Source organism: Passer domesticus, chromosome 6 (assembly GCF_036417665.1).
Source record: "Passer domesticus isolate bPasDom1 chromosome 6, bPasDom1.hap1, whole genome shotgun sequence".
Lineage (NCBI taxonomy): Eukaryota > Metazoa > Chordata > Aves > Passeriformes > Passeridae > Passer > Passer domesticus.
In genome coordinates, this window is record NC_087479.1 from 5,970,891 (window position 1) to 5,994,915 (window position 24,025).

A 24,025-nucleotide genomic window follows, 5' to 3' on the forward strand; every position below is an offset into this window, starting at 1 on the left:
AACAAATGAATTAAGTCTGCTCCAAGGAGGTTTCAACATCAGCTCTGCCAGAGGAGATGTCAGTCAGGGACTCCCATTTGCTGCAACTCTACTTATTAGCAGATGGAAATTTTGTGAAATGAATCCTCCCACATCTCTGCTCAAAGTGCAATTACCAGCTCAGCTTTAAGGACAGGTGAATAATATGCCTCCAAAAGGATTCAGAGGGGGTGAAAATGGGACTCCCCTTTTGAGGACTGCAAAACCACTGTCAAACCTTTCAAAAATAAACCACTGCTGAGCACAAACTTCAAGCTGCAGCCACAAAAAGGCAAAATGGCCCCACCTCAGGGTCCCAGGGCAGACCCAGGTACAGGAGTGGCACATGGGGGCCATGCTGCTCCCAGCACTGATGCCACAACCAAGCTGCTTTCCTGCTGCTCCAGCCCACCTGGGCTGGTAAATAATTTGGGGCCCAGCACACTCAAAGCTGCACTTTTGGTCCCAAGCACTTTGCACGGCGTTGTCTCAGCATGAGGCAGCCACAAAGGAGCATGACACACGTTGCCCACCTGTTCCAGCATGTCTTTTGGGAGGTCCTCCTGCTCGTCCATCGTCAAAATCGCTCGCTTGATCTCATCATTCGAGAGTTTCAGCCTGGGAGGTGGAGGGAAAGGAGAGTTATTCCCAACCCAGCACTCAGGGGAGGCTCAGGAGAGTTTCTTTACACACATGTGTAACATGAACAGCTGAACCCCCAGGCAGCAGCAGCATCACAAACAGCTCTATCCAGCATGTTATGAAGGAGGATGTGTGAGAAATGTGGTAGGGCTGTGCTCTGCCAAGGCTCAGCACAGCACAGAGCAGCCCTGGCCCTGCTGCAAACAGGGGGTCAAATCCCCCCAAACCAATTCCCTCTCCCCACACCGCAGCTGCCATTCCCTATTTCCCTGTTTAACAGTACTTCATGTAAGGATTGTAAGCAGTACATTAGATATCCAACTTGCAGATGTAACTCTTGCCCATAGCAATGCTGCTCCTGCAGTTCCAGCACCCCCAAAGGCCACAGGGCCAGTGAGGTTACATTCCCACTGGCAACAGAGCCCAGCCCAGGCTCAGGAGTGCAGCTCAGCACTGCTCCTGAACCCGCTGCCACAACCCTTAAGGAAGATCTGGCAAATTTCCACTGCTGTTCTTGGATTCAAACACTGTCTCTCCCACTTTTGCACATCACCTCAGGCTGGAGTCTTCCTCTAGGAAAAAATTAGAAAGAAATATAAAGTTTGGACAAGTGGATGTTCAGCATCCCAGGAAACCCATCAGTTTGGTTTTCTTTGGAGGGGTGGGGATTCAATGCTCTTGGAAGTGTAAGATGCTGGAAACCAGCCTCTCCTCCACCTTTTTCTTCCTCTACTTCACTTAACAGGAATTGAAGATGCAGCCTCAAATTGATGATTTCCAAAACCACAGACCACTGTGTCACAGTGAGCACCACCAGGCTGGGCTTTCCTGGCAGGGATCTTTCTGCCAGCAGCCCACACTGAGCTGAGGCAACAAGAGAGATGGAAAGACGCCCTTGGCTCCTCCTGGGCTACAGCAGCCATTAATTACACTTTAATTTGACTGCAAGGAACCGCTCCCTGCAAGGACTTTGATTGCAAAACCACACGTATTTTTCTTATTCTTTGCATTGTGGTCTATAAAATAATCTAAATTAAGTAAAGGGGAAGCCCAGAAACTCCTGAAACTCCATTCACATCCTCTCTCTCTCCTGGCGTGCAGTCATGGTTAAAGCCATTGCAACAGATCCAGCTTAAAAAATGTAATTCCCTGTACTTGCATGCAGGGAAAAACCACAGAGTTGAAAAGACCTGTTTGAGGAACCCCATGGCCCCAGCATCAATGATCAGTGCTGCCAAGTGATGCTGAAACACTGGATATGGCTCAAAGGAATGAGCTGAAACCAGAAACACACCCTACAGCAGGATGTGAGACCTTGGAAGTCAACCTGATCAGCAGATCAAAAAGAAGATTGGGAGCTGACTTGATCACCCTGAGTAATTAAACAAGGAGGGTGTTTTTCACCCCCACATCTCTTCAGGGAGCAGACTGAGACTGTGGAGTTGGTTTTTGGAAGCTAAAGCTGATACAGGAAGGGTTCTGGTCTCTAAGGCCAGGGTAGCCAGGGCTTAGTTTAGCTTGGAATATTTTGCTCAAGACTGGAAGTGAAGGATTAGCTTTATTGAGACAGGTGCATCTCACAGACATAGTAAGTAAATCTTCATTCCTTATGAGTCCATGTTTCTCATCCTGCACTCAGTCCTCTCTGACCTCCTCCTCAAGAGAGAACCCTAGAGAGAATCTGTTAATTACTGAGTGAATTAAAATCTACCTCAGCCAGGGGAGGAAGCTCAAAGATTGCACTGAGCAGCAGCCAAGACAATTGCTGAGGTCATCATGCAAGGAAAAAATCCAGAATCCTTAAAAAACATCCCCTCTGCTGCCTCCAGTAACAAGCAGTCACATCCTGGGGTCACCCTACCTGTCCCTTACAATGGCAGTGGCCAGGATGGGACAGGATCCGAGGTGGGATATGAGAACTCCTTTTACACCCAAGCAGGAACAGGAATGCTCAGACCACCAACACCAGTCTACATCCTGATGAAAAGCAGACATTGGCTAGATCTGGGTATTTGGGGATCCCTGGGAGGCAAAAATGTTCCTGGGAGAAGAGGGTGGGGCAGGCAGCTACTCCTCATCCACAGCAAACACCTAAAGCACAGAAAAGTACCACGATCATCTCCAGGAGGGTGGGGGAAGATGAGGGTGACTTTTGAAAGCCCTTACTCACTGAAAGCACAGTCAACAATAAAAATGCATTTAAAAAGAAAGAGGTTGAAAAAAAAAACCAACTTTTCTCAGGAATCATCACAAGCCAGCGCCAAGAACAAGAGCCTGCCCCTGCATCAGCAGAGAGCAAGCGCGGGGCGCCAGAAGAAAACAGCTTCTCAGACAATTTGATGGGAAAGGGGCCAGTGAAAGCTAGAAGCTTATCTATAACCACAATAATTATCATTGTTGGCAGCAGCTGTCGAACGCGAGCTGTCTGAGAGGAACGGGGTCACAGGACTTGCTGTCACAGGGATTTAGAGGCAGCAGCCCGGCGATGCGAGGTGACAGCTCGCCAGCCCGGGCTGCTCGGCGTGGCTTTTGTCACACCCCGTGGAGGATGGAATAAGTGTGAAGGGGAAAAACAAATTCCGCCGGGAAAGGGACGCGCCCTCCCTGAAAAGACACATTCATTTGAGGGGGAAAAAAAACCCCTCATGTCGCCTTGACTTGCTGGGAGAGAGGAATCAAACGAGGCATTCACTGCCAGCACAGCCGGAAAACGATGGAGAGAGGGGTGGATTTGCATCTGGCAGAAAGCAGGACTAAAAATATACACCCATACACAGGGAGCAAAAGCAAGGACGTGGTGGGTTCACAGAGGGAGACACGGTGAGGCGCTGACATCAGCAAAGCTTTCTCCAAAATACAGAAGGAAAAAGCAAGTGTTAAAAATATTCTTGTGCTGCATTACAAGCTGGAGGAAAATCCAGTGATCTCACTGCGCAGTAATTTCTCCCAAAGCAAGGGAAACAGGCAAAAAAATAAATCTACAGAGAGAGATAAAGTATCTCACTGGCTGTAATCTTTCCACGCTGTGAGCCAGACAATGCCTGGTGAGCTCACAAATGTCTGGGCTAATCCAGGGGCCAAGCCTGCAGGTCCTTTCACATGTGAAAGTCTGCTCAGCCCCGTGGTGGCCATGCAAGCCAGGTGGGACAGCAGATCAGCTGCCAGACCAGTCCCTTTGGAACACCTGGGACCAGGGACCCACTGCTCTGCCCAGCTTTGGGATGGGCAGCTGTAAAAGGGTTTGCCCAGTGACACACAGAGTCTGCTGGAGATGCAGGACCTGGACCTGAGAATACTAAAAGGATGCTTGGGCTTTATCCCTATACCACCTCTGATACACTTGACATCAAATCACCCAAAGGGATTTTGGGGAGAGAAGCTCAATTGTGGTCTGGGGAGTACCATGGGATGAACTCCAAAGCACTTCCAAAGCAGCACCTGGGACAAGTCACTGCAGCTTCAAAGCCACTCATCCCTGCATGAGGATGGGCCTGGGAAAAGCCATACAGAGGCCTGAGGACCACCTTGCAGGGCAAGTCTGATCCTGCTTCTCCCCTAGGAACTGGCCCACAGGGAAAGGCAGGCAGGCAGCAACCTCCATCCTGCCTTTTTTGTGGGATTAGTTCCTGGCAATTCATTTCCAGCCATTGCTTTCTTGGAAGAGAAAGGTTTGCTGGTGAGATGAAATTGAGACCTTCACTCAGTAGGATGTGCAAGATGCCTTTGAAGTTGAGTGCTTGGGTCTCTCCCCTTCCCACTGAAGGACCTATTTGTGTGCTTAACTTCCAAATATACACTTAAACCTCTGGCTGAATCACACCTAAACCCACTCCATGCTCAGCCTACGTATGCCAGGAGCAGCTCAGCCAGTGCCCCAAATCCCATCGTTTTACTTGCTAATAGCTGCCTGCCACAGACATACTCATTTGCCTGCTGCTTTAAACTCTGCTTTCATCATCATCCTTTTTTTATTTGGACTGCTAGGAAGCACAAAAAATCCCCAGAAGCAGCCCAGAGCAGAGTCAGCCAAAACCAGGGCAGTTTTACCCCCAAATGCTGTGGCACTCTCACTGCCCACAGGCTGCCAGCCACCTCTGAGAAAAGCACCAGGGGCTGAGTTACCCACCCAGATGGTTGTTTTTTTTTGCAGACATCAGCCTCTCCAAGCTTTCTAGGGAAGGAAATCAGCTGGGCTGCCCATCTCCACTTGGAAGAACCAGACAGAACCCACAGTCTGGGAAAATACTGAATTCTGCTGCAAACCCAACCTGCCAGCCATGCTGCTACATCCTGGCCAGTCCTGGGTGGCACAGAAGCTTCTGTGCCTCCAGACAGCAGAGTGAATATTTTTAAATTTTACTGATGGTGGATTTATTTTTTGCTGTGTGAGTCAGAAACAAGTGGCATTTTCTGCTGTTTTCTGGCTGGTTTTTTACAAGCAGCTACACTGACCGCTCATCCTTTCAGACCACCACAACCTGGTTTCCCTTTTCTCAGGAAATTCAGTCTTACTGGTGTAGTTTATCTTGCCAAAATAATTTTTGCAATTTTGGCAGCTGTTTGGAGATCAGATTAAATTGCTGGTAGCAGTGCTGAGCCTGCCTGGTGAGGAGTATGAGGGAGGCTGTCAGACCAGCAGGGCACTGTGAGAGGGCAACATCCCCTTCCCAAAATTCAGATGTGGGCAGCAAGGTCCTGGCCGAATTACTGCTGCTCCCTGAACCCTGCTGACACCCAGCACTTCCCCAGCCCAGACAGGCCCTCTTCAACCACCAGCAAAGAGCAAACAAAACCCAGGCTGAGAAAGATAAGAAGTGAAATCAACCCCCTTCCACCTCCTGTGAAAGCTCACTGGGTATCCCAACCCCGTGGGGACTTTCCAGGGACACCAAATTGCCATGTACCCACTCAATGGCACTGCCCCCCTCCAGGCCACCCCACCCTGAGGGTGTAAGGCTATAGCTGGGTTCAGGTGTCACTGCCACTCCTGCTGCACTGGCTCCTGTCATCAACCTCCTGCTCCAGGGGTGAGGAGCACACTCAGGGCAGGGTATTAAGCATCCCCCCACTCCCCAGAGGGCAACAAGGCATTAACCATACCTGGAGAGGAGGATGTTGCAATTCTGAGCTCTCCGGCCGTCTATGACAGAAAGCTCCTTGACTTTGTGCCGGGAACTCAACGTGTCATCGATGGCATCTTCCTTCTACGAGAAAATAACAAGAAGAAAAGCCTGGAGAAGAGCCATGGAGCAGCAAGGACATTCAGTACTCTCAGCACACAGCAGTGTGATACACAGTGGGCCCCCATTAATCAGGAGTGTCACCACAGGTTATGGGTGAAACCCCTCGCCTGTAACCGAAACACAGTAAGTCATTTCATAAACCAGAGCTGGCTTTGAAGCCTCTGGTTAGAAATGTAAATATTTTCTCAGACAGGGAAGATTTAAAAATCTGCAAACACACGGGCGCTGCTGAATAAATAAAGGCTGGCTTTCTCAGCATACATACTTGTGATACTTCATTAAACCCTCGCATGGAGGATTTCATTATGGGCTGCTGCACACACTCTGCATCGCTCTTGTTCCTCACCCCTGCTCCAAACATCTGTGATCACCCTTCATGCATCAGTCCTTCCCAGCCAGCTAACCAACACATGCTATCAGACTTGCAAAAGCAACCAGCAGTTTTTTCAGTGAAATCCTCCCAAAAGAAGGGATTTGAAAGCAGGAATTGGTGTGGAATAAGCACCTATATCTCCTAAGTGGCTTAAACATGTTACCTTCAGATGAGTAACAATACTGTGGTTGTGGGCAAATGGGCAGATCTATGTAACAGCAGCTTTGTAGGGCTGCCCGAGGAGTTCATGTTGCCCCAGGTTTTCATTTACCATATTGCATATTTTAGTAAGGTTAATCAATTAAAAGCTGGCTATTCAATCCTTCTGGAAGGAACACAATCTGGAGCTGCAAGGTCCTGAACGTTACAGATCCACACTAAACATCCACGAGGTAGGAGACCTGGCACATGGCCACTGCAAGGGCTGAGAGTGAGCACTGAAATTACCTTTTTTAACTAATTTTCTTGTTTCAACAAAGAAAACATGCAGATATGAGAAGTGGAAAAAGAGGCAGGTGATGGAAAATGAGCCCCAAGTCACCCAGCACCAGCTGCCCCTCTCATGTGCCTTGCCAGCTCTGACCAAGCAGAGAGCTTCAACCCATGGGTTTATTTCCATCTTTTGAAAACAAAAACTGCTCAGGGGTAGGAGCTTCTCTGTGTTCAGCTGGAGTTAAAAATCCAACTCCTGGACTCAGATATTGGCTTTCACCTCAGGCCAGACAGCAGAGAGGGTGGGTTCTGCCTTACCAGCCTCCCCAGCATCAACTTTCAAGCTGCTCCTCCTGGTGATCTTTGCACCTCTCTGATTCAACCCTGTTTGTCACACATTAACCCCCCTCAGAAGCAGCCCCGTGTCCTTGTCCCCAGCCCCACGCTCACCCTGCCCACATCACACTCCTGCAGGTGCTCACTTACCTGTCTGGAGCTACCATTCACAAAGAAGTCCTACAGCCATAGCAGAAGCATGGAAAAAGGCAGTAAAAACACATGCAGTTCAGTGATCTCAGCAAAACCAGGGGGAACTGAGGCACAGAGAAGGGAAACGTGCAATATGGGGGGGGGTTGGCAGCATGGGGAGGCACTTGGGGGTGCCAGTGCCAAAACAGGGGGGATGCAGGTGAAAATGTGGGTTATGGGATGTGCAGAAGGGGAGAGCTGATGGGAGAGGAGGCTCCATGAACAGGACATTGTGCACAGGGGTGAGGAGGGGACATGGGATGAGGTGGGAGGATGCTGGCCAAGCCCTGCTACTGGCCCAAAGGCACAGCACTGCTCAGCCTGCCGTGCCTGGAGGAAAATTGCTGGTTCTTGCACATCTGAGGGACTGAAATGCCAATGTGGCTGCCAGGAAAAACAGGGCTTGTAAGTGGAAATAACGAGAGGCGCATCCCACAGCAAATCTGGCCGCAGCAAAACTTCACCATTTGCCACAGCAACACTCTTCCCCTCGAGTTCTCATCCTCCTCCCTGCTTCTCCAGGGCTTGGCAGCCTGGCCAAGTGCCAGCCCCATGCCCACCAGCAGCATGCCCCTCCCCAGACCTGGCTGTCCTGCTGGGCTCTCCCCAGCAGAATGGAAGCAGGTGTAATAAAGCCAGCACCACACACATGTGCACACACACACAGGAGTTTTCCTTCCCCATCCCCCTGGCTGAGCTCTGCTGATCAAGAGTCTTGTGGCTAAAAGTCTCTGGTTCAGTTAAGGCTCAGGATCAGTGTTTCACTGATCAATCTCTACCCAGCAGTCTCCTTTGTGGGACAGGCACAATGCACACCCAAAACCTGCAATGGGTACCTTAATCTTCATTTAACTGGTCCCTAATTAGGAGCTTTTCCTTCCATTTCAACCCTCAGACCTGCCCCACAATGCTCAGACTTGCTCCAGGCTGCTGGAGAGGGAGGACATGGTGGCTTTCTTTGCAGTGCCCTGCTCCAGGAGAGGGAGGGCTCCTCATGCATTAAGGGGGAGAAAAGGTTCACTAAAAAAACCCTCCCTCTCTGCCTCAACCCGGTCTTGTCCCTGCCCCTCTCCCTCACAGGAACTGTGATCCAGCCTCTTCTGCAGGATGGTGTAAGGAGGAGCAGCTTTAAACATGCTGTCACCATCCCCACAAACAATTCCCAGCCCTGCTATCCCTGGCCCCTATGCAGGTCACTCTTCCTTGCATGGAGGAGCTGGAGGCTTTACTTCCTTCATCCTTTTTTGGGAGATGAATTCTTTCCCAGCTCACTGCTAAGCCCCTGGTTCAACAACACTGATTTTTTCCACTTGGCCCTGACTCTTTTACATCACTCACCGCTGCAGGACCTGCCAGAACTGGCCTGGCTGTGTCACTGCTACTTATCAACATCACTCCCAGCCTCTACCCCCATGAAGACTCTCAAGACATCCTGACAGAGGCACAAACCCTTGTGTAGTTTAAGCCCTGATGGTCCTGGACTTGCCTTTCTCCATCACTACAGGCACACCCTTACACAGCTGGTGCCAGTTCTCATGCCACAGCCAAAATCTCCTGTTGGCTTTTCTGTAAATGCTGGTATTCTGTACAGCTGCAGGGCTGAGACTTTCTCTGGGGACAGGGACATCTGCAGAGCCTCAGCTGGGAGGCTACAGGCTCTCCTAAGAACTTCATGCCTTGTGAGGCAGGGATGCTCCCAGGCTGAGCCCCAGGAAGCCCAGAGGGCTCCTGTCCTCCCCACATGGAAAGAGCCCTTCCCAAAAGCTGCAGAGCTTACTTAATAGCCTGCATTTACATCCCAGCCTGTGATGTGGGAAAAACATTTAAAGAGATGCTTAAAATTAAGTACATGGTTAAGCCTCGGGTCTGTGCAGCACTTAGGGATTCCCAGGCGCTCTGGCAACAAAACCAGACAAATCCCAGCAAAGGCAGCCCCACAGCAGCCACCCTGGGGGGGTCAGAGAGCTCTATGCACTGCACACACCTCTGCCTGCTGTCCTCAAGTCCTGCTGGGGCACTGGCCACAGGGATGCACCCCCTGACCGTGCATTTTCAGAGCCCTGCTTTGTTTGGGGGCACGGACAGACAGGCAGCCCCTGATGCCCCATGTCCTGTGGATAATGTGACTCAGGACAAGTGAGAGGCATGACCACTGAGCAAGTGGCCCAAGACAGGGAACAGGGAGGGAGAACCCTGCTCCTCCCTCGCTTCTTCGTGACAGAAACCAAGTTTTGCTGGAGCTTGAAAATGCTGTGAGTTATGAAACCATTATTAGTTCATTGTGCCTCAGGGACAGGCTGTTCACTCCCCCAACCCCCCACCATGTACACAGAGCCCCGTGGTTTGCATGTGTTACAGAACCACAGAAAGGCTTGGGCTGAAGGGACTTTAAAGATCCTCTAGTCCAACTCCCCTGCCATGGGCAGGGAACATTCCACTCAACCAGGCTGCTCAGAGCCCCATCCAGCCTGGAACACTTCCACTTCTCCTGGTCTCATGGAAACATCTAACCCCACACACTGGTGCCTGCACTGCTGCTGGCTGCAGAGCCATGCACCCCCTGTCCATCCTGGGACTAATGCTGGGAGCACCCTGGGGACTTCCAGCTAGACAACCACATCCCTCAGGCCCAGGGAGATGTGTCCCATGGCTCCACTCACACAAAATGAACCACAAGGAACTCGTGCATCACGTCCCCAAGGGCAGCTCCAGCCCCAGCAGCATCTCACAGGTGGGATTTTGCCTTGTCTTTCCCATCTGCCTTTCACAAGCTCTCACAGCATCTCCTGCCAGTCCCAGGCAGCCCCTGGCTCCTCCATTCAGCTCCCTTCTGGTCCTCATCCCATCTGGGGTATAAGATCACGTCACAGCTCTCCTTGCACCATCTCCCTGTTCCTCCTGGCCCCAAACCTAACCAGCCACTTCACCCAGCAGGACCTCAGCCAAGCCAAATTATTTTTAAATTCCTGCCTGGCAATAATCCGCATCACACCAGGTGACTCATGGGCTGGGGCAGGCAAGCCCGAGGGCAAACCGTCCTGCTGACACTCAGGTTTCTATTCTTGCTCCTCTTCCATTTCCATTCCCTGTCCTCAGACATGCCCTCCAGTAGGCATGAGTCAAGCTCAAAAAATGCCAGGAGAAAGAGACATTGCTGTGGTCACCTATTCCCAAAACACTGTGGCAGGCAGCACGTACTTCTGGTGGGTTACTCTTGATATTTGCCCTGCTCTAATCCACCCTGATCTTTCCCTCAATTAGCCTCTGGAACAGATTAAACTTTCACACTGCCTAATGAGCTTATGGGTCTGGTCCATTCCTTCCTGGCACCATCCTTCTGACTGAGCCTGGCACGAAGGAGACAAGCTGCTCTCTCCTTTCAGGAATACAGCCAGCTGTTCAGCAGGTGAACATCCTTTTTCAGCCTCTCTCCTTCTTTTTCTCCTGCCTTCTTGAAACACTCATTGCTTTTGCCCATTTTCACCCTGCCTGGGGTAAAAGAAGTGTCTAATTTTCTTCATGTGCTTTGATGCCTTCCAAACTGGGGCTACAGTGCTTGAGCATGAGATTAAAAAGTGCAGACTTTTGCCTGCAATGACATTATTTTGGTTTGGAATATTTGTTCAAAGCTCACATTTTGCTCTTGGCTCACTACAAAAATAAAAGAAGAGATCCACCCATGGTAGATGTGGGCAAAACTTAGTCCTTCTTGGCCAGAGAGGGATAGAAATTTTCCACCCAATACAGACACATGGAGAAGTTGCTGTTAAGAGCAATCCAAAAATATTACCCAACTGTGGCCACATCTGGGGGTTATTTTCATAACATTCCCTGTCTCTTTTTTTTTTTTTTTTTGTGTGTGTGTGTGTGTTTTTTTGGTGATCCATCTTCAGGGTGCACATGGTCAGGTGTGTGGGCAGAGCAGGTCAGGCACAGTGAGCCATGAATGGCTGCCTCATCACCAAGGCTCTAGCACATGGATGAGAGGACAAAGCAGATGAAGTTGATCTGGCAAAAATGGCTTTAGTATGAAATAATGACGGGAGATGTGTTTTGGGACCACAAGTGAAACCAGGTGATCCCACCATGGTGGCACCTTGCCCAGGTGTGCCCACCCTGGCCCAGCTGTTACCTGCTGTCTTTGGTAGGCTGAGAATGTCCTTTCCAGGTCTTCAAGGTCCAGGATTTTGAACACTTTTGTGTCATCTATGTTGGTCCACACAGTGCCTGCCAGCTTGTTCTGCAAGACAGTGGGAGCATTGCAGGCTGGGGTCCCCACCCACTGCCCTTACATCACCATCCAGCACCTCCAGTCTCACTGCCCAAATTATTGCCCAGCTCACCTCTGGAAGCTTGGACCAGTTGAAAGACTTGAGGGCGTTGGTCGGCTGAGGGATGCTCTTCTTCTTGAAGGCCATGCCCGGGGGTGGTCCAAGGGGAGGCATCAGCCCACCCAGGGGTGGGGGGCCAGGGGGAGGTGGGGGACCACCTGGAGGAGGTGGTGGGGGAGGCGGTGGGGGACATACCCCTGGGAGTGGTGGGGGTGGTGGAGGGGGAAGAAGAGAGCCGGGAGTTGGAGAAGGTGAAGGGCCACCAGGTGCTCCTGGTGGCATGGGAGGTCCTCCAGGACTGGCAGCACAGATCGCCCTCTGGGAGAGAAAGAGGAATGGGGACTGGTCATATGGAGCTGGGGGACACCACCTAAGAAATACCCCCATGCTGACTTTTAATTAATTTGGTTAAATTTTAGGAAACAAAGGAAGCATTCAAAGACTTCAGCACTCCTGACTGAGGCTCAATGCAGCTGAGAGGCAAAATCACCCCATCACTAGGGACAGACACTGTGCCTCTTCCAGCAAGCCTCTTTCTCAGTCCCCCCATGCAGCTCAGCCTCCTGAAATCACCCCACACCACGTGCAGGGGGTTAGGATCTGGGCCCACAGCAGGAGCAGGTTTGAGGCCTCACCCTGCTCATCTCGTGGAGCTGTGCTGTGAGATCTGCCACTTGCTGCTTGACCTGCTTGTGCTCGCTGGACTCCTTCTCCAGCTTCTCCTTCATCTTGTTCAGCGTCTGCATCATCTCCTCCTTCTCCTGGGCCTTGGCGTCACACTCCCGCTCCTTCTTCTCCAGCTTCTGCTGCAGCTCTGTGTGCTCTGAAACAGCCCCAGGAGACCACTTTTGGGTGACAAACACTCCTTTTTTGACAACAGCAGCCCAAAGGGGGCTAAACCCCACTCTGACCTGCAGAGAAGCTGCAGCTGACAAAAGGGAGCCTGTGCTGTGCCTCAATACCCCATTTGGAGCCTCTCCATGAAAAAATATTATTTGCTTTGCCCATTTCCCATGTCAGCCCCATAGCATGATACTATCTCAGCCCTTCAATAAAGCCTGCAGATACATGTATAAATAAACACATAAATAAATGTGTATGTAACTGTTTAGCCAAGGTTAGAGTTGACACTGTGTATTCCCCACCACTCACCTTTTCTCATTTTCTCTGCTTGCTCTTTCCACTGTTTCACTTCATTTTCGTTGACTAACCTAAAAAGAGAGGAGATGTAGCACATGAGACAATCCTACTACAGCAAGTAGGAGACCATCACCAGCAAGGAACATGACTGAGGAAGTGGGATTTAAGGGTACTAAACTGGTACACCTAATAGCTCTGCTGAGTCCCCTCAGCAGGGTTATGTAAAATTTATCAGGGAACACACAAAAACTCTTAAATCTCAAATATTACTTGCAAGTGCTGTCTAACAAAAAAGATGGGCTTCATTCTAAGGTGGGGTGAGTCCTGGGAAGCCAACAGCTCCAGGGATGCTGGCTCGTGTCCAGCTGAGGAGCAGGAACATCACTGTGTGACAGTGACCAGTAAGGAACAGCGACCCTTGAGCACTCACATTCGTACAACATTTTTAATGTTGAAGTTTTCCAGGGGAGTGGCGTCGGGGTCCTGCCCTTTGTCACTCTGGATGACAATCTGCTGCACGATCCTGTCGAGCAGCAGCCAGTACTGGACAGTGTTGCCGCTTCTTTTATCTGCAGGGAAGGAAGGGGAGAGACTGACGTGAGCACAGGGGAGGTTGTGGGGCTGCTGGGCAGCAGGGCTGGGCTGCCATGGGTTTCCTGGCCTCTGCTGGGACTCACAAGGCATCTGGAGACAGTGGTGCAGGATGGACATAAAGTGCGGGTACGCCTCGCTGTGCGTCAGCCTCTTCCTCGTCAGCTCGAACATCTGAGTTGCACTTTTGGTGTCAATGTGGACCTGTGGGCAGGAGCCAGGCAAAGTCAGGCCACTGCGCCCACAACAGCATCTCCTGTTCCCCGAGTCTCAGCTCCACATCCCATGAGCCACCCCCACCCCAAAACTGACAGACAAACTGGCCCCACTGTCCTGCGAGGGGCAAACAGGGCTGCTGGGCAGGCAAAGGACAAAAGGGCTAAAGCAAGCTCTAGGACAGATGTTGCAAAAGAGAAGGGCAACAGGAAAGATTTCCAAGCTCCACATTTTATCCAGAAGACCACTCTTTGTCCCTTTGGCTACTCTTTTAAAGCTAACTGTGACACTGAGTGCCAGTGTCTGTATCAGCAGCATTCATACTCACCAGCTCAAATCTTTTGGCAAACTCCAATTCATCTTCATTTCTAAGCATTTCAAAGAAATCTAAGTGCCTGAGGAAAGAAAAGAGAAAAAAAAATGAAACCAGAACAACCTGTTAAAAGCAGATACAAGTGTGACAATTAGTGAATTACAGGCAGCTGGTTTGTCAGTGAACCAGACACTGAGAGGGCTTGAAAGACCAACTGGACCTTCAGCTCTGACTTCCTAGTCACTACAGGATGTGCAAGGAGCCTTTTGGGATGAGAAGAGGTGGATGAGGGCTGACAGCATCCTCTGAACCCCTAATGGCACATCCTCCCCAACTCAACCCTACATTAGAATGCAGCAAAACCATGTTGGAATTTTTTTTCTCCCTCTCTGGAGACAGCAAGGAATTTCTGTAAGCGGTGTGACTCTAAAGCCATGTGATTTCCCCAAAGGCCAACACCCGAAGCAAGGGCAGCAGACAAAAATCACAAGTGTGGGGGTCACTGCTCACCGGTCGAGGGTTGAATTTTCATGTTGTCTTAGTTTATCAATGACGGGCTGGATGCCGAGCATGAGGAATTCATACCTCAGGTGGAGTCTGAAATCCAGGCTTTCCTGCAAGGGACAGTTGTGGGCTCAGCACAGCAAGGTGCACATCCTCAGACAGTTCAGTGAAACAAACACCCCAGGGCCTCCCTGTCCCAGAGCCCCCGTGCTCACCACGCCTGCCCCCTGACTCAGGACGGCGTTGATGAAGGACATGATGGCTGTCTTGAGGCTCACTTCATCTCGGTACCGGCCCGTGCTCTTGTCCAAGTCGTTGATCAGCGTCTGCCAAACACATGGTGTCACTTCAGTGCCCTGTGGCAGCCCCAGCGCTGCCCAAACAGCCAGGGAACACGGGCAGGAACAGCTCCTTGTGATGTTGTCACTGTCAGCTGCTGGCCACCCCAGCACCCATTTGGGCCAGCACCAGCCCATCCAGGTATGCTGCAGCCTTGCAGAGCTCTGATCCCAGTGACCCTGCACAAACAAGCCTTTTTTTTTTTTGTGGGTGTCACCTTAAATAACTGTTTCCTCCCTCCTTGTTCAGCTGCAGATCCCATCAGACACAGTTCTGGGGTAATTCTGGATTTTTCAACTTGCAAACAGCCATAACAAAATATTTGCAAGCTGCCACTTAGACATTCAGGAGGAGATAGGGATAGGAATGCTGAATTTCAAGGGCTGAGGAGTGAGTGGAGACCCACTGTTGTGGTTTGGAATGGAGGAAATCTAGGGAAGTGATGTAAAACTTTTTGTTCCCAAGGATGAAGATAATTTTAGAAATAAATAATGAAAATTTTTACCTTTAAACAACTCATCTTTAAAACAATATCCCATAAATCAACATAACCCATAAACAAACTGTAAGAAAGCTTGTAGAAGACAGGAGGGACTTCATGATAACAGCTTCTTATCAGTGAAGAAATTAGAAACTACAAAAGAATTGTTTTTTTCCCTCTTATAAAAAAATCTCCATAACATTAACAAAAAAAACCTTCTCTCCCTAAGTAAACTGAAAAAAACTTATTTTAGAAATAATAAACTAACTAGAAATTTTAGGTTTTGTCCCTTTACATTACCAATAAGAAGAAAAGGTTGTGGAGTGAAGAGAAGTGCTCTAAAGAGTTTATTTGAATTCCTACTACCTTTTTTCCTTTTAATTACCATTAATAAATTTTTCTTGATATCCTTTTAAACTTTTAAACCTGCTTTACCTTTCTCCTAGTCTTATCTCACAACAAGTAAATACACTAACAACCGACAGCAAACCCACCATACTCTTTAATACATTAACCAAAAAAAAAAATCTCAAAATGAGTAAAAATCTCACATTACCAAACCAAAACCACTACACCCACCTACCTGAAAACGAGTCCTTTCACTGGCATATTTCTGGTAGTGCAGCATGGCCTCCAGTACCTTCTTGTGGCCCCCGGGAACCAGGCACACAGCGCCCATGATTTCCAGCACTGCCACCTTTGTCTTAATATTCTCCGTGCTCAGACTCTGAGCAATTACATTAATGCTCTCCAGGTGGGCCAGGACGTGGGCCCGGCCCAGGGAGTTGTTCATTAGTGCTTTTATACATCCAATGAGCGAGGTATGTATTCGAGACTCTGCTGTCTCATAGTCCATGCTTTTGAGGAAGTTGAGGATACATGATAAGCCATCCAGGTCAATGAACCGGGTCACAAACCTGCCAGAAAAGGGGGTTTTCACTTTAAAACAAAATGCAGAGTCTGTTGATGTGCACCTAGAACCTTCCTGTATACTTCCTCATGGATACCAGAGAGCCTGAAGGACTCCTGTGGCCCAGACACAGGGATGGGGTTGTAAAAATCAGTTTAATTGGTGCCTGGTTACCTGTGCTACCTGCACAAGGTTCTTCAGAGTGAGGATATTTCAAAGAGAACCAGCTAACCCAACCATCAACACAAGTCTTGGGATGGAGGTTGGAAGTTTGCAATCACAATGCAAAAAGTACCAAACCGAGTCTTGAGACTGGTTTTGAACTGGAAGAAGATCCCAAGCCCTGGAGTCACCTCCTCATCAGCTGCAGACACCTCAATGTCAGCCTTTCTGCCTTCTGCTGCCTCTCCTGCCTCACCATCCAAACCCTTCTCCTCCCTCAGGCACAGCTCCCCAATTTCAAGGGATTTCTGATTTTTACAATGACTCACAATGCCAATGAACAGAAAGCAGACAGCAAACACAGGGCAGTGCCCCAGGCAGGCTCACTGCAGCAGGCAGACACAACACTGCACACTGCTGAGGCATTTTAGGGCCCCCATGCCCAGTGCCATCCAGGCTGGGTGTTCCTCTGCTTTGGCAAAAGGCACGGGCTGGAAAGCAAACGAGCCAAGAACATCCCAGCACTGGGATGATTTTAATTCCAAACAAGCCATGCTGATGGGCAGCAACAAAAGGGGTAATTGCAGCCTTGTGGAAAACTGCTTTCTCTGCTTCAAAGCCTGCTCTTCTTCCAGCCAAAGTCAATAGGAAAGTTGGTGTTCACCTCCCTGGGTGCAGAAGTAGGTTCAACAGGTAAAATTTTCAACAGAGCCTTCTGCATCCCTCAAAAAACACTCAAACACCACTTTTAAGGATTTTGTAAAGTTTCATGGCTGACCACCAGCCCTGCTCATTGCAGGGGCCAGCACCCACAAGGTCCAGGTGTCACAGAAATCAGCTGCTCACCCTGGACCCTGGGAATTTCTTACCACCAGCCACAGGTGGAAGAGGGAAAGGTATTTGCAAGCAATAGTAAATTTGTTTCTTCCATAACCAAAACAGGTCATGCATTTCCTAATGGAACATATTCCCATCAGAAGATGTCAACCTGAGGCACCTTAAGTGCTGCAAAAGTGTGAATGCAGACTCCAGAGAAAACAAAAGTAGGAAAAGCTACAGACATTCAGAAAGCATCCCAGCCTTCATTTATCCTCCCATCAAAAATTGCTTTCCACTTCATAAAGGCCTGAAGATTCATGTGACTTTATTCCCTTAGAAAGTGCAAGAGGAGTTGAAGTTGAAATAAAAGTCCTGGCTGACCAATAAAAATTGTTGTTTCTTGGAAAAAAAAAATCAATCTTCAAGGAATTTTTACATTCTGTTCAGTACAAAGGAAAATCTGGAAAAATAAAAAAGTTGCCTGATTTGCCTGAATAAACAGGGAGGTCCTGGTGGCTCTTGGTCACTAAAAGGACCAAGAAAAAGGAACAAAATGTAACACAAAAAAAGCAGCTGGTGAAACAAAAAAAAGGCAGTTAGTGCCTTAGAGTCCTTGCCTCCCTCACCCTGTACAGCTCCCATTTATATTCCTATTTAACCCCCTGCTCTGCCAGAGAACTCAAATCCAAAGCCACAACCACAGCAGTAAAGCCAGGAAAGGGAAGGGAATTGCCTCATTGGTTTTGTCCGCAGTGCAGTCTTCAAACTTTCAATTGTTTTATTTCTCTCCTCCTCATCTTCCTTTTCCAAGGCGATCAGTGATTTTCTCTGTGCAAGGAGGAAGGCAGAGGTCAGAAGGGGAATCTCCCTGTGTGCCCAAGGAGTGGCAGTGCCCACCACCCAGTGTGCCAAGCCACGGGGATCCTAAACCCATCCTGGAAATCTGGAATCCTTATGGCAATAATCCCAGAACTTGAGAAAAGGAGCAGTGAGGAAAACCATTCCATGGTCTGCAAGGAGACAACCTGGACTGGGGACAGAGGGATGAGGGCACTGTCTGCAAGCCCCCATACAACTCCTGCTCTGCTCTGCACTGGTGTGGCCTCACCTTGAGTCCTGGGGGCTGTTTTGGGCACCGCAATATACAAAAAAAAAAAAAATCCAAAAAAGACATTAGGCTATTGGAGACCATCCAGAGCAGGCCATGGGGATGGTGAACAGCCAACCCTGTCATTCCCAAGTCTCCCACTGCAACACTGGATTGTGCATCTCAGCTGGGGACAGTGGCTGTGTGTACAGCATGCATCTCCCACACTGGATTTTGCTCTCCAGCTGGGGCTGGGATTTGACTCCTGCACCAGGGCATGCATGAGGCACAGCCACAGCTAAAGCAGCTCCCTGAGTGATTCCTGCGCCACCCAACAGTGCTGGGCCCCCAGAGGTGTCAGGATGAGTCCTGCCAGCCCTGGCTGAGGCTAATCCAAAGCAGAAAGGGTCCCAGCAGATATGAGGAGCTGTGCTGACCCCTCCATTTAACCCAGTTCCTCTTCAGCAGCACGTCAGGGAGATCAAAGCCACCCTGCAGGCATCTGGCAGGCTTTGATCACAAGCTCTGCTTAGGCTCAGGGCTCTGCCTGGCTGGCAGCCCATGGCCAGCACTGGGTGTTCCTGCCTTCCCAGAGGGAAGCAGCACACTCCCTGCTGGCTCACAGCCCCTGCTCATCCCTCTGCCCCATCCCTGGGAGTGCTCAAGGCCAGGCTGGATGGGGCTTGGAGGAACCTGGTCTGGTGGAAGGGGGTTGGAACTGGATGTCCTTTAAGGTGCCTTCCCACCCCAACCCCATGCACGGTTCTGTGATTGCACGGACTACCCCAGTTGCTGCAGGAACATCTCCATTTTGCAGCTGTACCTGTTGGTCTAACAGGTGACACTGCCACCCTCTCAGGCACAATGCTGGCAGATTGTCCCCACCCTGCTGCTGCCCCACTCGGGGCTCAGAGGCACCAGGGCTCTGGGGGAATACTCACAGCAGCCATTGAATTCAGCTGATCGATGTAGAACTCTGGCCAGCTGGTGGCTCCTTTATTTTCTTCCTGGTCCTGGGTAGGAGATAAAAAAAGTGAAAGAAAGCCAGATTAGTAAAAAATAGTATTAACATCCCCTGCCCTCCATGACCAACCATTTCTGAAGCACTCCTGAGCTCTTGCTTTACTTTATATTAATATAAGTGTGACTTTCTATATTCTGAGCTTACCCCTGACTCCAGCTATGCAAACATTACCTGATTTATTGAACTGCTATAAATATAATTACACCACCTGCCTATGACCAAACACTGCCCCACTGATATTGCATCAGTCTTGTGATTATCAGCTTCAGGTCCAAAATTTTACATCCAAATCTCTCGTTTCAACTCTACAGTGCCCTTGAAGCTTTGGCTGCACAGCCTTGAATATGCTTGGGGGGAAGATGTTTACAAGCCATGAAGAGTGTTTAAATGTGACATGATCTAGGCTGCACTCCTGGAGCAGAACCATGACTTATCAACATATCAACATCCTAAGAGAGACTCCAGGCACAACAGTTCCTCTGGGGACTTCATAAGTCACTGGGAGGGAACATGCATCTGGCAATGTCCCCTCTTAAAAGGATGTCACCCCTGGGCCCATGATCTGTGACACTGAGTGATGCAGAGCCTCATCTGGCCATCCTGGTCCACGATGCCCTGCATGTCAGGGTCTGTGAGGGGTTTTCAGGGTCTACCTTGTTCTTGGAGGACACAATTGAAGGACCTCTGAGCCCTGCTCAGGTAACTAATGCTGCACATTCCCAGGGGCCGCATGGAGTAAGCTGGCAGAGTATTGAGAGAATTTGAGAGAGAATACTGAAAGAATACTTCATAATTAATCTTTTGCCCCCCTCTTCATTTTCCTGAAGACATATCTATCAAAAGAAGAGGATTTCACAGCAGAAATTCACACAGGACTAGGCCGGAGCCAACAAATACTACACAAATCCCAAACATCTTCCATCAGCAACCATCTTCTGATCACAGCCTGACTGGCTGCACGGCTCTGCCCCTTCCCTAGCTTTAAAGAGATGTTTGTAAACCTCATCCCACAGCACAAACACCTGCAATGGTGGGAGCTGGACAACCTCCTCTCTGCCCCCACGTCTGTGCTCGCAGACAACCGCGGCTGCTTTCAGCAGGCCCGAGCAGCAGAGTCCCAAATATTTACCGTGGCTCAAGAGGCTTATGTGGAAAACTTTTGTGCATCCAAACTTCCCAAGCTGCAGCGTGCCAAGATGAGGGCAAGCAGAGTCAAGGCCAGGTAATTTGGATGGGACTCAGTTTGCCCCTGGGCAGAACAGCCTGTGCCTCCAGACCTGACCCTTCCTTTCGCCGTGCCTGCCTCCAAGGTAGGGACAATACAAGTTTGAGAGCACCAAGAAGCCTGGAAACCTTTTCTTTAACACTTTTCCTGACCTCAGAGTCCCTCAGAGGTGCCAAGCAGCTGGGCTGAGGCTCAGGCCACCTGTCTGCTCGGTGTCAATTCTGTCTGACACGGCCACCGGGGCTTTCAGCTCCTCAGCTGAGCCCTGGGCACTCGTGCCAAGCTCCTCTCTGAGCTGCCTGTGCCCTGCCAGTGAAAGGCTCTGTACAAAGCTTGTGGGAATTCTGATTTTCCCAGCTTTCCTGCCCCACTTTAGCCTCCAGCATGCAAATGTACTCCAGGGGACAAGAGAGCTGGGACACTCACAGGTCCCCTGAGCATGGTCCTGTCACCTCCTGGAGGTGTCAGAGAAGGTTTTTCCCATTGCCCCTGTTATAAGGAGCATCTCTTTCCCACCAGAGGCACCAGCTGGGAAGGGTGGCAAGGTCCCCACCACGGCATAGCAGTAAGAGGTGTCCAGATGTGCCCAGCCAGGGAGTGAGATCCATGGTGAGGAATGGCAGGGAAAGCAGCAGGGCTGGCTCATCCCACATCCCAGGACCTTCCCACGTGCTGTGAACACCTGTGAGGCAGGCAGGGATGTGGACCTGCTGCTCATTTAGGGTTGAAAAGAAGCGGTGGAGCAAATAAAGGTCTCCAGGGGGTGGAGGGGAGGCTGAACAACAAAATTGGCTAAACTGCTCATTTATAATTAACGTGCTGCATTATAAATATTTCCCTTTGCTCGGCTCCCTCGGGCTCTTGCATTTCCTCCCTGAAACCCCCAATTTAGAGAGTGCTCTCAATTAAGTGCAGCAGAACCTCATTAATTCCGATGAGCAGCTGGGCAGGCTCCTCAGAAAGCAGCTTCCCAGGCAAAGGGGGACTGCACAATAAAGCAGGCAAAGATCAGGGCACGGGCTTCCCTCCCCTCAGCTCGCTGCAGGATGTGGCTCAGTGGTAATTACTGGGGCTAATGGTCTACAGCACATTGATAAGTGTCCTTTGGTGTACTCCTGGTGGTGAAGAAATCTCCTGACAAAGCGACAGCCCGGAGGGAAGTGAGTCACAAGGCTCTGCTCAGAGCCAGGAGGAGGGAGGAACCTCTCCAGCATCAGGGTTTGAAAGGTTGAGTGTGCAAAATGGTTTCCCAGCACGCAGGGTGGGTTTTGGGGATGTGGGTTTTGCAGCCTGCCCTTGGGGAGGGATGCCCAGACACAGAGCTGAGCACCTCCAACATGAGTGTCTCCAGGATGTTCCACTGCATCACTGAACATCTCCCAAATCCTTATTGTCTGGGCTGAGTCTGCTGTGTGTGCTCTCAAGCAGCAAAGAAGTGAGGGCTGATCTGAACCCTGCTGGAACCCAGACTGAGCTGCTCTGTTAGAGACACACTGATGGCTTTAATTGCACATCAGCATCCCTCACTGTTCTCCAGGCCCTGATGTGCCACCACATCTCCTGCAAAAATTAAGACATGCCAAAGTTGCACAGACAAGGGCAGCCCTCGCTCCATCCCTGCTTTGCTCCACCTGTGCCACTCACCAGTTTCTTCTTTCCAGGGACCTGGCATAAACACAAATCCTACCAGCTGCAGCCCTGGTGTCACCACGTTGCCCTCTCATGTCACAGCCTCTGCTGTCCCTTAGCCCTGAGTTCTGTGCATGGGGCTGATGGATGCTGTTCTGTTCCAGGGTGGCAGTGGCTGCTGTGATGTGAATCCCATAAATGAGCTCCATCCCCTCCTCAACACTGCAGGGAAAGCTCATTAGCAGGAGCTTTCCTAAGTCACCAATCTGCCAGCTCCAGCCATCCCTTTGCTCTTCCCAGGGAGATTTCACACTCCCCAGCCCTGTCATGTCCTGGTTATGAGCCTGACACTTCCACAGCCTTTGTGCCTCCCCCTCAGAGCATCAGCAGCTCCCACTGCCAGAATTCCTTCTCTTCCCAATGACCACTGGACAGGGAGGTGAGGGCTCAGCTACTGGTGGCTCAAAGCAATTTCAAGGCTGGTCTCAACCTATTTGCACCTGGAGGGAGCATCCCCACAAGCTCCTGCTGCTATGACCTGCAGGAATGCAGCTGCTGGGAGCAGTGCAACCTCCCAGCATGTCCCCATGGTGGTGGAGAAAGGCACTGTGATGCTCCTCAGTGCTCTGTCACACCTGCTTTGCTTCCTGAGCAAGCTTCTGGTAACATCTCACAGATCCTCAGTCTGCAGGTGATGTCACACCTGATCCAGCAGCCTGTTTCCCTACACTCAGAGCCCATGGTGGTGCTTTGGGATAACTGGATCTGGAGCTGCTTTGGGATGACTGATGGTGGCTGGCTGAGTTCCCCACCCACCTGATGTCCAACACACCAAGTTACATCCTCCAAGGCTGAAAGGAAAGGGCTGGCTCACAGCAGCCAGCTCCTAGCAAGCCCCAGAAAGCCCTTCAGTGACAACAGCCATGGCTTTTCTCCAAGGCAGCAAGTGATAGGACAAATGGAAATGGCCTCAGGTTGTGCCAGGGGAGGCTTGGATTGGATGTCTGTAATAATTTCTTCACTGAAAATGTGGTCAGGCACTGGAACAGGCTGCCCAGGGGGTGGTGGAATCATCATCCCTGAAGTGTTCAAAAAAGTGGGGATGTGGCTCTTGGGGCCATGGTTTAAGGGTGAACACAGCAGCACTGGGTTAATGGCTGGATTCAGTGATCTCAGAGGTCACTGTGGCATGGATGGGTTTTAAAGCCAATGGGGTCAGCAGCCTCTATGAGATGTTTAAATCCAGCCCCACCAACATGGCCCAGCCTTTGCCAGATGTGTGCTGGTGGAGGTTTGGGCTCACCACAGCCCCCCAAGGCTCCCTCATCCCTCCAGGTATTCCTGAAACAGCACCTAAATGATTCAACAAAGCTGCTTCCCCAGGGAGCCATGCTGCAAAGGGCTGGAATTTCATCAGACTCTCCCCAGGCTGGGATCTCAGGGTCTGAAGCAGCCCAGCCCAGCCTGCTCTGGTTTTCCATGTGCTAACACTTGCTATACCCTCTCCTCCACAAACACACACATGCCCTCATACACTTTTCCCAGGGTTTAAAAATTATGCTCCCCATAAGCAAATATAGCATGACCAGATGCCTTTCGTAGTCAGCTGGTTCATTGTTTAAAAAGCTTTGCTACAAAATCCAGAAAGATTGCTAACAGATGCATTTTTTGGCCGGTGAGCGAGAAAAACCTTGCTTAAACAAAAGTGTGTTGTGATTGGAACTAAAAGGGGAATTACCTTGAAAGATAAAAACTATAAACATTTCCCAGTGAAAAACATCCCCAGCCATGCAAACAGGCAGTTTCTGAGCAAATGACACCTGAGATGGTATTTCAACCTGCTGCTGCAATAACAGCAGGTATATCTGGGTGTTCAGAGGTCATGAAATCCTTCTCATCCATCCCAGGTGACCCTGGAGCATGGCAAAACGCCGAGCTATTTCATCCTCCCCTCCCCTGCATGCCATCTTTGTCAGCTTTTGCTCTTAGTTCTGCTACTGCAGCAAAAATATGGGGGA

At 50.1% G+C, this 24,025-nt stretch overlaps 1 protein-coding gene across 6 annotated transcripts in view; it reads right to left on the reverse strand.

Annotated features, from left to right (window-relative positions):
• Positions 1-24,025, reverse strand: part of DAAM1 (dishevelled associated activator of morphogenesis 1) — a 103,372-nt gene that overhangs the window by 11,926 nt on the left and 67,421 nt on the right. For 3 of the 6 annotated variants that reach the window (XM_064422984.1, XM_064422983.1, XM_064422985.1), the window contains 15 exons: positions 19,071-19,142; positions 17,776-17,870; positions 15,735-16,068; positions 14,547-14,657; positions 14,338-14,441; positions 13,843-13,909; positions 13,385-13,502; positions 13,138-13,276; positions 12,720-12,778; positions 12,203-12,390; positions 11,580-11,885; positions 11,369-11,476; positions 7,195-7,224; positions 5,761-5,864; positions 552-636 (listed from right to left, as the gene is read on the reverse strand). In XM_064422984.1, coding sequence (XP_064279054.1) covers positions 552-636; positions 5,761-5,864; positions 7,195-7,224; positions 11,369-11,476; positions 11,580-11,885; positions 12,203-12,390; positions 12,720-12,778; positions 13,138-13,276; positions 13,385-13,502; positions 13,843-13,909; positions 14,338-14,441; positions 14,547-14,657; positions 15,735-16,068; positions 17,776-17,870; positions 19,071-19,142 — 1,920 coding nt within the window. Of the gene's footprint in view, positions 1-551; positions 637-5,760; positions 5,865-7,194; positions 7,225-11,368; positions 11,477-11,579; positions 11,886-12,202; positions 12,391-12,719; positions 12,779-13,137; positions 13,277-13,384; positions 13,503-13,842; positions 13,910-14,337; positions 14,442-14,546; positions 14,658-15,734; positions 16,069-17,775; positions 17,871-19,070; positions 19,143-20,282; positions 20,417-20,530; positions 20,609-24,025 lie in introns of those variants that run through there. The other 3 variants (XM_064422987.1, XM_064422988.1, XM_064422986.1) reach the window with 3 other exon arrangements.